At 41.5% G+C, this 14,676-nt stretch overlaps 1 protein-coding gene across 1 annotated transcript; it reads left to right on the top strand.

Annotated features, from left to right (window-relative positions):
• Positions 1–10: 10 nt before the first annotated feature.
• Positions 11–13,531, top strand: LOC130490867 (vomeronasal type-2 receptor 26-like). The gene is made up of 6 exons (XM_056864671.1): positions 11–270; positions 6,502–6,793; positions 6,893–7,750; positions 8,502–8,729; positions 10,693–10,816; positions 12,627–13,531. Exons 1-6 carry the CDS (start codon positions 11–13, stop codon positions 13,529–13,531), a joined length of 2,667 nt encoding a protein of 888 aa, XP_056720649.1.
• Positions 13,532–14,676: the final 1,145 nt, after the last annotated feature.

Here is a 14,676-nt window from a genome sequence, read left to right as displayed (position 1 = left end):
GTTGAGGGACATGGAAAATAATAATTGGAAAGAAAGATTGGTCATTCAAGTGCTGCTGGTACTACTGTTGCTGCTTGTACTGCTGACTTGTAATGTGTGCAAGAAGCATTCAGTCAATTGCACCTCAGAAGTGGATCCTCTTCCTCTGTCTCATGAATTTTCTCAGCCTGGTGACCTCATCATTGGTGGGATTGCCTCCCAGTTCTTCTTGGTGCATGAGACACCTTCTTTTGAGACAGAACCCTCGCAGATGCTGATTAATGAGCCTATGTAAGGAATTTGTTGTAATTTTTTTAAATTTCTATGATCTATTTTTTAAAATTTTATACATATGTTGTGATTATTAATCTGCTGTTCTGGGACTGTGGGGTAGCATACATTTTTATAGAAGGCTTTTCATTAAAGTCCCCCTATTTATATGTTGCAGTCTATTACAGATTGAGTATCCCTTATCTGGACATCCAAAATAAGAAAAGATCTGAAATACGAACATTTTGAACCAGCATTCAGGCATTACTAACAGACCCTCAAGCTGTTTTCTGATGGTTCAATGTACACAAAATTATTTAAAATGTTGTTTAAAATTACATTCAGGCTATGTGTATAAAATGTATATAAAACATAAATGAATTTTGTGTTTCGACTTGGGTCCCATCCTCAAGATATCTCATTATGTATATGCAAATATTCCAAAATACAGAAAGATCTGAAATACAGAACACTTCTGGTCCCAAGCATTCCGGTTAAGGTGCATTCAACCTGTGGAGTTCTTTGTATTTTGCTACGTTTTGCATAATTTAAAACATTATTTTAAACATTTAAGCCTTTTGTAGCACAACCCAAAACAGTTATACCCTTCTAAGTGCATTGACACCATTAGATTAAGAAGGCTATAATGCTGTTTAAGATTCCATTGTTAGTTCATTTTTAAATTAATATAAATGAAATACAAAGGCAATGAAATAATTTATTTACCATGGCACAGAATTCAGTGGTGAGACTCTTATATTTAAGAGGTGGGTGGCAGTTGGAAGCTGGTGACATAATTATTTGTGTAGCCTCCAGGATCAAAAAACTTGTAAAACAGGGCCTGGTGATAATTCACTGAGGCCATTTTTGCATGGTAATTAGCAGCACATTCCAGGCTGAGTTGTCCAGCATATTTTTTTTTAATTTTGCACGAAAAACCGTCATTCCGGAAGTGACTGTGAAGCCGGCGCATATCTGCTTTGCACTACTAAAGAGTCCCTTTAACATGACCTTTAGTGTTTGCCGCAAAGAATCCCCCTCAAGGAAACATGCAAAACAATAGAGGCATGCTAGCTATGCACATGCTAATGGCTTTTCAAACAGGAACAAAGGATCAGGCGAGTGGGGGTGGTGGAATTTCTCCTTTTGTGTCAGGACCGTGAATAGGCATTTTTAAAGTCACATTTTAAAAAAGAGCTTTGAGCAAGCATCAAAATTGACCATGCAAAAATGACCTGAGTAACAGCATGAAAAGTACTCCAGTCACATACAACTAGGATATGGTACCATATGATGTTTGCGAGCACATATACTGTAATTACAATCATTTGGTTGGGAATCAATGAACCAACAAATGGACCAACAATACAAAAAAATTAAAACGAGTGTATGCTCAGCATACAATGTAGCAGAGCAGTTAGGGCCAGAGCATTACATTTTGTCTCTTAATTGTGGGCAGATAATGGAGGAAGGTCATATGGAAAAAACATGCACGTGGGTTAGCAGTGACATAGCAGTCAAGGGCTTATGCATTTCCCATACATGACAGGACCTGTTACAGTAATGTAGATAAGAATAAATCTCCAGAACATTTATTTGCCAAAAGATTACTTTCCTCATCTCATTTCATAGAAGAAGAAGGAGAAGAGTTGTTTTTTACATGCCAACTTTCTCTACCACTTAAGGAAGAGTCAAACTGTCTTACAATCACCTTCCCCTCCCCACAACAGACACCCTGTGAGGTAGGTGAGGCTGAGAGAGTGTGACTAGCCCAAGGTCACCCAGCTAACTTCATGTGTAGGAGTGGGGAAACCAACCCGGTTCACCAGATTAGAATCCACTGCTCCAAACCACCGCTCTTAACCACTACACCACACTGGCTGGGTGGGCCCTATCCTTTTAGTTATCCAGTGAGTTATGTGAGATCTGTCTCACAAGCCCTGCTTTCTCTCCACTGTCTTCCAAAGTCAGACAAGTGACAACAATAGCCAGGGTCTTTTAAGCAGTGGCACCTTGCTTGTAGGAACCCCTTCACTTTGAGGCTTACCTGGCACCCACATTGCCTTCTGTTTGGTGCCAGGCCAAAATGGCATGTTCACCAAAGGGTTTACCAGCAATGCGTTGATTTTTAGCTTGGAAACTTTTAAGCTGTTTGCGGTCTATTTTTATGATCTATGTTTTTCTGCTGGGTTGGGGCTTTTTTTAATACTGTATTTTAATTCATATCTTCTAAAGTTTTGATTGTAATATTTTTATTTCGTAAGCCACCTCTGGCACAGTCCTGGAGAGGTAGCATAACAATGTTCTAATTAAATAAATAATGAGCAAGGAATAGCCAGATTGGATATTTATTTTTTAACAAATACATAATTGTCTCGAAGAGGAGTTTATTAGTTTAGTTTTTGATCAGAGAAATATGGACTTCATGGTTGTGTGTGTGTGTGTGTTTTACTTCTCCTAATAGGAGTTGTCACCTTATCTCAAAAATGATTTCATTCTAGTATTCTATATGACTATCATGCTGCACTTCAAAATATGCTTCTTAAAATATGCCAAGGTGTGATGTGGACTTCCAAGTGGGCTGGAGAAAGAATGCATGGCCTTTCTCCATGTATTTAAGATCATGTATCTATAGGGAGGGAAGCTGGCATGGAAGGAAGGTGGCATGGCATGGCATGGCATGGTGAGCCAGCGTGGTGTAGTGATTAGGAGCAGTGGACTCTAATCTGGAGAATATGGTTTGATTCCCTGCTCCTCCACATGAGTGGTGGACTCTAATCTGGTGAACTGGGTTGGTTTCCCCACTCCTACACATGAAGCCAGCTGGGTGACCTTGGGCTAGTTCTCTCTGAACTTTCAGCCTCACCTACCTCACAAGGCGCCTGTTGTGTGTGTGGGAGAACCAATGGTAAGCTGCTTAGAGACTCCTTATGGTAAAGAAAAGTGGGGTAATCAAACGAACTCTTCTTCTATATCCAATAGGGCTGTCGATTCAGTTCCATCCAAACTGAAAAACAGCTGAATTTTCCCCGATTCGGCGGTTTTCCATTCGGATGGAACTGAATTCAAAAAAAGGCGGGAAAACGACGAGCCGAATTTGACGAGTTCGGGCGGATGCCGAATAAATTCTGGCAAATTTGGAGCCCCCGAAGCAGCATTCTCCCGCGGCCAATCAGTGGCCACGCTGAGTCTTCTTCCGGCCAATCAGTCATGGTTGAGTGCATGAGCCTACCTGCTGCATGGCCTGGGGAGAGAAAGAGAGAGTGTTTGTGTGTGAGAGAGATCCCTGTGGGGGGGGGTGTGTGTGCACATTTGCGCCTTTCCGCGGCTCTGGGGAGGCATGTTTGGAGGTAGAGGTCCCACACTTTCAGTGTAGCTTGAGGGGAACCTTCTTGCAAGAACCCCCAAGTTTTGTGAAGATTGGGTCAGGGGGTCCCGAGTTATGGGGTCCCCTCATCCACCCATTGGAATGAATGGGAGAAGGCAATCCTTAATGTGCATCTAGAGCAGTGGTTCCCAACCTTTTTTTGACCAGGGACCACTAGGACTTTTTTGTTCGGTGCAGGGACCCCAAGGTTCAAAATAAAAATTCCGAGAATTTGAAAATAAACTTTAATCATAACTGTTAGTTAAACATTAAACTTAGAATAATATTTGAATGTATATTTTTATAATAGAGGACTTTTAATTGAAAATATTAATTTATTGTGGGTTTATAACTTTGTTTCGCGGACCTTAATTTGGTTCTCGTGGACCCCTGGGGGTCCACGGACCCCAGGTTGGGAACCAGTAATCTAGAGAGCGGCAAATCCAAGGCAAAACCTCCTGTGCATAAATGGCCAGAGAGTATGTGTGTGTGAGTCTGCTAGAATCGTATTGGATTACTCCAGTCCCTGCTCCTGATGGAAGAGAAGACATCCACAGTTTGACCCATTTTGGGGCTTTTATCTATAATTTTTTCCTGTGTGTGTGTATGTGTGTGTGGGGGAGATTCTGTGTGTGTGTGTGTGTGTGTGTGTGTGTGTCAGGGGGCAAGCCAAAGGGGAGTGGGTTTACCTTTTCTGCTGGGGAGTGGGCTTGATTGCCTCTGTGTGGGACTGTGCTATCTGCTGTTTTCACTGGTTGCCAACTTCGTGTGGAGTTAACTGTGGGTCAGTGAGTCTCTCTCTGGCTGGTTCCTATTGTTTCCAATGGGCTGTGCAGCCGCTCCTGTTGTTTTAGTACATCCCCTGTAATGTATTTCAATGGATTCAATGCAAGTAAACTGACATTCCCCTCTCCTATTATCTTCAATGGGCTGGGCAGCCTCTCCCATTTCTTCCAATGGGCTGACTTGTCATTCGTTTTAGTACATCCCTTTTAATGGCTTTATTCCGATGGGTAGATGGGGGAAACCCCTTCCGGGCCCCATAACTTGGGACCCCTGACCCAATCTTCACAAAACTTGGGGGTCCTTCAAGCTACACTGAAAGTGTGGGACCTCTACCTCCAAAAATGCCTCTCCCAGAGCTGCGGAAAGCCACAAATGTGTTTTTAAAGGCTTTATTCCAATGGGCAGATGGGGGACCCCTTCCGGGCCCCATAACCCGGGACCCCCTGACCCAATCTTCACAAAACTTGGGGGTTCTTGCAAGAAGGTTCCCCTCAAGCTACACTGAAAGTGCGGGACCTCTACCTCCAAAAATGCCCCCCCCCGGAGCCGTAGAAAGGCACTAATGTGTTTTAATGGCTTTAAATGGCCAAATTTATTTGCGAACTCCGAACTTAGTGCCGAAATCCACGGATCAGAATCGGGGGAGTTTGGACTTCGGCATTTCCCATATAAAAATGGGCTGAATTTTGCCGAATCTGAATTGTACCGATTTTTTTTCAACAAACTTTTTTTCTATATCTCATCAGCTCTTTGAAGCTACATAAAGTTGGTACTTGGATGGGAGCCCACCAAGGAAATCTCTGCAGAGGAAGGTGATGGCAAACCACCTCTGCTTCTCACTTGCCTTGAAAGCCCCTTCCTGGGGTTGCCATTAATCAGTTGCAGCTTGATGACACATAAACACATATCTATGTTTATGCATTTGTACTATATAAGTCTAGGAACTGACAGATGCTCACAGTTACAACCAGACATAGTGTAAAATAACAAAGTCAAAGTGAGATTGACAGATAATTTCATTGTGTTGGATTCAGCCTGCTTTTCTGTTAGTGAAAAATAAAAGAGGGATACACATAGCCAAAAAGGCTTTGCCAAAAAATTCCAAGACCTATGTGAACAACAGACATATGGGATCGGGGCTATAGTAAAGACGGGAATGAGGCAAGGTTTATTAAAACACTGAGTGAATGTAAACTATGGTATATTTTCTGGCACCTTTGAATATGGTTCTTGGAAAGCGAGAAAAGCGTCCCTTCTACAGGACTTACGTGGCTGTCTTATTTCTACATGAACAATAAGGATGCCATGAATTCTGCTGTGAAAATATTTTCTGGTCAAACATACGGTGTTCAAAGCTGGCAATCAGATGATTGAACCATTTTGCATTGGGTTTTCCCAAACATGGGCATGCACAAAGGCACTGTTGATTTAAATTGATTGGTAGCCATTAGCACCACTCCCAAATGGTAGGGTTTTATTGAAACATGGCAATTATTTAAAACTGATTTCCATGATTTATGAGTGATAGTAGAACACAGGTTGTATGAGAGTGGGCATGCATAAAAAGCCAATTCCACTGTACTGAATGCTTAGTAAGGAATACAGTGAAGCAACCTGTTGGATACCCTAAACAGACAAACAAACTGATTATAGAAAATCAGATCTCTGTTCACAACCAGCAAACAGGACATGAGGCAAATAGGCAGATATTCGTGTATCCCTCATGCAAAGCAAATGAGTGGATTGGTTGCCTTCAAACAGTTTATTAATCAAATACAGAAGGGTTACCAAAAGCATTAGGCAATATATATTATATAATGCTTTCTTATTTTAGGTAGTCCCAACGTGACTTTGAAATAAAGTTATTAAGGTTTTTGAAAAAAAATTGAGGTTTCAATACATCTCAGCTTTGAAAAGCTACAGAGCTGTGACACAGGTCAAACAAATGAGCAAAATGAGAGAGCATTCAGTGAGAAACTAGTATTTGTAATTTAAAGATTATCAGAAGTTAAAGGCACAGTTAAAAGAGCTGTCTGTGAAGCTGCAGGTGGAAATGCTCTTTTGACGATGCTTTAACCAGCATGTGTCTCTAATTACAGATCAGAGCCAAAGAACTACCAGCATATCTTGGCCTTGGCATTTGCTATAAAAGAGATTAATGAGAATCCCCACATCTTGCCAAACATTACTTTGGGTTTCCACATCCTCAACAGCTATTATAATGCAAGGATGACCAATAAAGCCACCCTGAGTTTGCTTTCCACACAGCAGCGGTTTGTCCCCAACTACAAGTGTGCTATTTTTAGAAATCTGACAGCTGTTATTGGAGGACTTGATTCTGAAACTTCAATCAATATGGCTACAATTACTGCCCTCTACAAGATGCCTCAGGTAGGACATAGACAATCAACAGCACATTTTTTTGGTATACAATTGAACATCCTTTAGTAATTCAACTGGAAACAGATATACCTACATGTTTTCTTTCAGCTCACTTATGGATCATTTTCCCCAGCACAGAGTGATGAAACTCAGTTCTCTTCCTTGTACCAGATGGTCCCAAAGGAAGCCTATCAATACATGGGAGTTATCCGCTTACTTCGGCATTTCAATTGGACATGGATTGGGCTCTTAGCTGTGGATGATGACAGGGGTGACAGGTTTTTGCAAACGGTGGTACCACTGCTGTCCAAAAATGACATCTGCTTTGCTTTCACTCTGAGATTACCAAAACTGACTTATCTGAATGATTTGACAGACTCAGTTGTAAGACAGAAAGAAATGTTTTTGGTTCTTTTTGAGGACAAAGCCAGTGTATGCTGTGTTTATGCAGAACATCCATCCCAATTTATTTTGAGATTGCTGCTGTTTCTGGCACCTTTGATCTCATTTCCACCTTTGCACAAAGTATGGATTATTACATCTCAGTGGAATTTTGAATCAATGTCCTTTCAAAGGATTTGGGATATAGAAAGCTTCCATGGTACCATATCCTTCGCAGTTCACTCCAATCAGCCACCAGGTTTCCATACATTTCTTCAAGCCATAAACCCCTCCTGGGCAAAAGGAGATGGTTTTATCCTGAGCTTCTGGGAGCAGGCATTCAGCTGTTCCTTGAAAGTTTCCAGCATTCATGGTGATAGTGAGAACACTTGCACAGGTGAGGAAAAGCTGGAGACTCTTCCTGGGATTTTCTTTGAAATGAGCATGACTGGCCACAGCTACAATGTCTACAATGCCATCTATGCTGTGGCACATGCTTTGCAGGCTGTATACCTTTCCAGATCCAACCAGAGAAGACTGTGGAAAGGAGAGCAGTTGGTGCTTCAGAACCTGCAGCCATGTCAGGTATTGTATTACAACCAGGTATTGTATTACAACCTGGTATTTCTGGATGCACACCTTAATGTGGTGAGGGGGGTTGTGTGTCAGGGAAGCTGAGAGCAATACGGTAAGGGGTCTAGACTCCATCAAGAGACTAAACTCCTAGCAGAGTCACTCAAGACGGAATGGTCACAGCTGAGACACCAGATGAACATGCATCCACCCCCTTAAGGGATCAATGGCCACATCTGCTGAAGAGAACAAGCAGTTCAAATGGGGATGGGAGCAGAGGAATCCCTGAAGGTTAGCTACTGGGCAGCAGCAGTAGGGGAAGGTGACACTGGCGGAGGATCTTTCATAGACAATGGCAGTGCCACTATGGCTAACCCTGGTTAGTACTGCACAGAAGAAGGCACTGGTAAACCACTTCTGACCAACCTTTGCCTTGAAAACCCTATGATGAGACAATCCAAAATGAAAAAAGCCACAGCCTTCAATTTTCAAGATCTGAGCAAGGCTGTCAAAGATAGGACATTTTGGAGGACTTTCATTCATAGGGTCGCCATGAGTCGGAAGCGACTTGACGGCACTTAACGCACACATTTCAGGTTTCTGAGCTGAAGTTTATAATTTATCAAGTTTCTCTAAATTTCTATTCACAAGGAAGAAAAATTTCAGCATTTTAACAAAAAAAGCATGAAATAATCTGAATTGTGCGAAGTCAAGATACTGCAAAGCTCACAACAAATCTTATTTCTTTTTTTCTATCCACTAGCTGCATCGTTTTCTAAGGAATATTACATTCAACAACAGTGCGGGTGACACCATGCGTTTTAATGAAAATAGGGAACTGAGAGCTGGTTTCGATGTTACTAACTGGATCACTTTCCCAAATGGCTCCTTCATTAGAGTAAAAGTGGGAAGACTTGATCCTTGGGCTCCTCCAGGCAAAGAATTAACAATTGATGACAATAAAATTGTGTGGCATAGAACATTTAAGCAGGTGGGACTCAGAGTTCTTTTGTGTGAAGGACTCAAAAGAGGTTCTTCCCCACCCCCACCCCCCCGAGTTCTACCAGCACTTGAAGCATGAGGTCATGGTCCACTTTTAACCTCATGGGTTGGTTCATGCTTTCATTGTTGCTCAAGGTTGACCATTTCTCCTCCTGACTATAACCTGCATCTCACATGGGTTTTGTCCATGCAGGTCCCATGATCCCCAGCATTGACTCTTGGGTGATCAAGAAGGACCCTTTCTCTCTTTTTCGCCAATTGAATAATTGGATCTCAATTTAAGGCTGCAGCCCTAAGGACCTTTTCCTGAGAGTAAACTCAATTATATAACACTGGGCTTACTTCTCAGGAGAGCAGCTTTGGGTAATCCCTAAATTGGTAATAGAATTGCACAAAAAAACAAAAACAAAAAAAACTGGTGGTTTTCCTTCATGAAACCTATTATAAGGATATGTGATGGAAATAAACCAAATTTGCAGAGTTTCAAGTTGTGAAATATTTCAGTAGATATTTTCTTTATTCAATTGGACCAATGAAATCCCTCATTCGTCCAGTGAACTGGAAGAAAAAAAATGTCCCTGAGGTGGACTTGATTAATACAGATGTTGTTATGTAATATTAACACAATGTAGTTGGCAATTTTCTTAATGTATGCATGCCATGATAGGGCTAACATGACATCCTGAGATTACATGCACAAAGAAACAGTATTTAAATATAGATTTTCTTTTTACATCTTTCTTGAATATGATGAAGTTCTTCCCTGTTTTCATGGGTTGCTTTAATTCTGACACAACCTGAACACTTCCATGGGTTACCCTCTGTATTGTTATGCTCATAAGAACATTATTCAAAAGAGTGCAGTTGATTTATATCCTTTAAAACTATTTATAGGGCAAGGAATTCTTCGTGTGCTTATGGTATCTGCTATTTAAGATACATTAGCAGACACCATTATCCATAGATGGCCTTTTAACAGTTACACATTCGTTTGGCTACATATTTTTAACACAGGATCTAAACGTGACTTGTACATTATTGTTCTGAACAATGAAGGTGTTTGCCATAAAAACACTTTTTATCATGCATCTAAGTATTAACGCGCCTGGGGCTTGAGAACAGTATATAATTTTGATGACCACAGTCTATGGCTGCTTTCATACATCATTGGTTAAGTGCACAATAGCAGTAGTTTGCATCTGGATTTTCCTGTGTGCAACCAGAAAATTCAAATGCAAACAACTGCTGTAGCACTTCCAGAGTGCACTTCTGACCTGTATGAAAGGAGCCAATGTTGTGTGTGTCAGTAATTTATCACATGTGAAACAACAACCCTGTTAGGTAATGGGCAGGGCAATCCTGAGTGTGGGGGGGAGTTAGGGGATGGCCGGGGTTCCTGGCCCAAAAAGCAAGGGGAAAAAGCAATTTCAACAAATCCCCATGAAACTCCTCCATTGGGTTTCACTGGGCCACACCAGCTGTTTTGGAGGTGTAACTCGATGGCTGCAAAAAGGGGTGTCCCAGGCCAACAGTGCATAGGGAGCTGACTAATGTCAGCTCCGTCCCTGGGAACACCCCCAAACGCCCCCTGGACACTGGTGCATGCATTAATGCAAGAAAAATGCTGCTGGTGAAACAGTGCCAGCACCTGAGCCTCATGCTACCATGCAGCTCAACAGCACTTACACTGGTGTAGGGGTCACACCACCTCCTCAGCAGTTCCTCCTCCTTTTTCAGGATTGCTCATTTAGTCTAAGACAGAATGACTGATCTATGCTCACCCAGTGACCTTCCATGGAAGAACAGGATTTTGAGGCTGGATTTGTAGATCTTTGTCCAGCACTGTAACTACTACACAACACTGGCTCTCCTAATTTAACAGCCCAGGATGTGCTGACCTGCCACTTCTACTGTACCAGGTGGTAATAACCCTTTCTGTCTATGGACAGGAGGTGCCTCTTTCTGTCTGCAATGAAAATTGTCATCCTGGGTATACCAAGCAAAAGAAGGAGGGAAAGAAATTTTGCTGTTATGATTGTGTTCAGTGTCCAGAAGGAATGATCTCTGAAAAGAAGGGTAAGAGACACAATGTCAACTATATTCTCTAAATATGATATATTCAAGAAGAACAAGGATGGTCCATACATTATGTGATCTGGAGTGTTTGGGAACAATGATTGGACTGTTTAAATATTTTAAATGCTGTTTTAATGTTTAACACATTTTAATTTGTTCATGTTTACCACCATGGAGACCCTATTTGGATGGAAAGGCAGTGCAGAAATATTTAAAATAATAAACAGACAAATAAATAAATAGATTTTCAGATCATTTGCCAAAACAGACTACTATGAATATGGCTTATTGAAAATTCAACTCTAGTGTTTTAATTGTACTTTTGAGGGCATACCAAGCATTGGACAATCTTGACCAATAATAATTAGCAAAATCTGTGAAATGGGCCAATATTAGAGGGGATTATATTTCTCTGCTCCACCCAATTAATGATTTTTCCCTCTCTAATCTTTCCTTTTAAATTGGTAAATTTTGAGGGACCGAACCACAGGAGTACACAAGAAAACCCCCAGACTTCCTCAGCTTTTTGAAACAATACCCATATTTCCCTCATTTTCCATCTTCTTCAGGACAGAAATGGCTTTTAAAAAACAAACAAAATTGGTCAGACTGCTCTTTACAACTTTAATCAATTGAAAATCAATCCAATGATGACTCCAGTGTGAGGAAGGGAACTCTGATTTAAACATAAACTCTAGTCCAGGGGTGTCAAACATGCAGCCTGCAGGCCAGATGCAGCCCAAGGAGGGCTTTTCTCTGGCCCGCGGAGCCAACAGCCAGCCCTTCTCACCCAACCCTTGCTGGGTTTCCTGAGGATGGAGCAGCCCCTTGGTCCCAGCCAGCCACCTTCCCCACTGCCATCTTGGGCTTCCCAGGGCTGCTCCGCCCACAGGCCCAGCCCAGCCACCTTCCCCCTGCCTTCCTGGGACTGCAGCAGCCCCACGAGCCCAGCCAGCAGTCTCCCCCCCCCCTTTCTGGGCTTCCTGGGGCCTCTCTGGGCTTGCCAGCCAAGGCACGTCCCCCTCCCAGTTCAGATCTGGGCTGGCGAGCTCCCTGCTGCGAGCTTGCCAGCCAAAGCAGCCCCCTCAATCCAGATATGAGCTGGCGAACCCCCCCCCCATCCATATCTGGGCTGGCAAGTCTGCTGTGGGCTCACCAGCCACGGCAGCCACCCCCACCCCCGTTTAAAAATAAAAAAAAATGTCAGGGACTAGAGATAAAAACTTTATGGATGACACATGCAAAGTCAATTAATATATTATTTTTACTTTATTTTTTACATAAAATAAAAACAAATAAAACAAAAATTTGTTAAATAAAACAAAATACTGTAAGAATGTTATTGTTGTAAGCTTGTTTGTGTTTTAAGTAAAAAATAATATCATTAGTTGACTTTGCTTGTGTCTTTTATAAAGTTTGTATCTCCAGGCATTACATTTTATGGTATTTATTTATTTATTTGGTATTCATAGTCTGGCCCAACCAAGTGACATTTATGTCATATCCGACCCTCCTAACAAATGAGTTTGACGCCTCTGCTCTAGTCTAATCCGATGCCATGATTGTACATAGTCAATATGATACGATACAACACCATTTATTGCATTTAGCCAAAGATCGTTGCAATCAATCACCAAGATATAACATAAATCATAAATAACTTTGTTAAAATAACCAGATCTAAAAGTCAATAAATTATTTCCATATTGCAGTTAGTGGCTAAATTTAAGAGAGTAACGCTTAACAAAATCCACAAAATAAATGTCTTGAAATATTTCAACAACTTTTAATTTTTATTTACTTTCTCTAGACATGGATTCCTGTGTCAAATGTCCACAAGATCACTATTCCAACCATCACCAAAATCAATGTGTTCCCAAACATATAAGCTTCCTTTCTTACAAAGAACCATTGGGTATCACCTTAGCTACCTTAGCTATTCTTTTCTCTCTAGTCACAGTTTTGGTTCTTGGGACATTTGTGAAGCACCAGGATAGTCCCATAGTCAAAGCCAACAACCGAAGCCTAACCTATGTTCTTCTTATATCCCTTGTTCATTGTTTCCTCTCCTCTTTGCTGTTCATTGGGCAGCCCGGAAAGGTGGTCTGCTTCCTCCGACAAGTGACATTTGGTATCATATTCTCAGTAGCCATTTCTAGTCTGTTGGCCAAAACCATTACTGTAGTTTTGGCTTTCATGGCTACAAAACCAGGATCTAGGATGAGGCTATTTATGGGGAAAAGACTGCCGTATTCTGTTGTGCTTTCCTGCTCCCTCGTTCAAGTGGGCATTTGTGTTTTTTGGCTAATTACTTCCCCTCCGTTCCCAGATATGGACATGGTCTCAATGAATGAGGAAATCATACTGGAATGCAATGAAGGTTCAGCAGCTATTTTTTACTGCGTCTTGGGTTACATGGGCTTCCTGGCTATAGTCAGTTTCATTGTAGCTTTTCTAGCCAGGAAGTTACCAGACAGTTTCAACGAAGCCAAATTTATCACTTTCAGCATGTTGCTCTTTTGTAGTGTTTGGCTGTCCTTTATCCCAACTTACCTGAGCACCAAGGGAAAATCCATGGTGGCCGTGGAGATCTTCTCCATCTTAGTATCTGGTGCTGGTTTACTTTTTTGCATTTTCCCCCCAAAATGTTACATCATTGTTCTGAGGCCTGAGCTAAACAACAGGGAACTCTTAATAAAGAGGGGGAAATGGTAATAAAAATTTGTATTTTTCTTTCATATATACTGCAATGAAATGACATCTACCCTTCCTGAGTCCTTCTACAAAACTGTGATGATCAAATTGGTATGGACCTGGTTTACTTTTATCATGGAGTTGTTCCTTATTCTTTAATTTAATGGCTAACAGTCTGTTACATTTTTATTCAACATCCCCATGACTAATTGTCAGACTGTTTTTTTTACAATTTATTCAAGTGTTCATTATTGTATGTTCATTGTATGCACCTCTATCTGGTATAGAGATAGATTTACTTAATAAAGTCCTAGACTAATAAAAAAAATCCATATGATAATTCAAACCAATAACTTCCAGACCTCCTTCTAGTATGTGAGTAGGCAGATCTGTGAATGAATTATGCATCTAAATTTCTCCAGAATTATGTATATGTGTATCAATATATCTAATTGTCAATGTGGCACTGTCTGTGTATACTTAAATCTAGTGACTGGATTCATGAACAGAAGAGACAGATGAACAGCCAAGACAGATCTTTCTTCAGAAAAAACAACAACAACCCAGATTTGCAAAATAAAATAAAATCTGAACCTTAAAAAAATGGGGGTTAATAGAAGAAGAAGAGTTGGTTTTTATATGCCGACTTTCTCTGCCACTTAAGGAAGAATCAAACCGACTTACAATCACCTTCCCCTTCCCACAACAGACACCCTGTGAGGTAGGTGAAGCTGAGAGAGCTGTGACTAGCCCAAGGTCACCCAGCTGGCTTCGTGTGTAGGAGTGGGGAAACAAGTCCAGTTCACCAGATTAGCCTCTGCCACTCATGTGGAGGAATGGGGAATCAAACCCGGTTCTCCAGATCAGACTCCACCGCTCCAAACCACCGTTCTTAACCACTACACCACGCTTCTCATTGGCTGCTGTGGAAGTTGGCAGGCAACCAGGATGGTGGTGTCAGCTTCCAAGCCTTGGTGTCTGTGAGTAAAAGATAGGGTGAGGGGCAGGGCCCTTCCACAACTTTTGAGGGAGGATTAATCAGGGCTGGGTCTGGCAGCAAACACTGCACAACTTGCTATCATGTGACTTCCATGACTCATCCAGGCCTGGCAGTTCATTATTTTCAACAGGAACTACCCCATGAAAGAGTATGTGGTGTGGTAGAT

This window comes from Euleptes europaea, chromosome 18 (assembly GCF_029931775.1).
Source record: "Euleptes europaea isolate rEulEur1 chromosome 18, rEulEur1.hap1, whole genome shotgun sequence".
Lineage (NCBI taxonomy): Eukaryota > Metazoa > Chordata > Lepidosauria > Squamata > Sphaerodactylidae > Euleptes > Euleptes europaea.
Note: the sequence above shows the minus strand (reverse complement) of the source record. Positions and strands in the feature narration are given on the sequence as shown.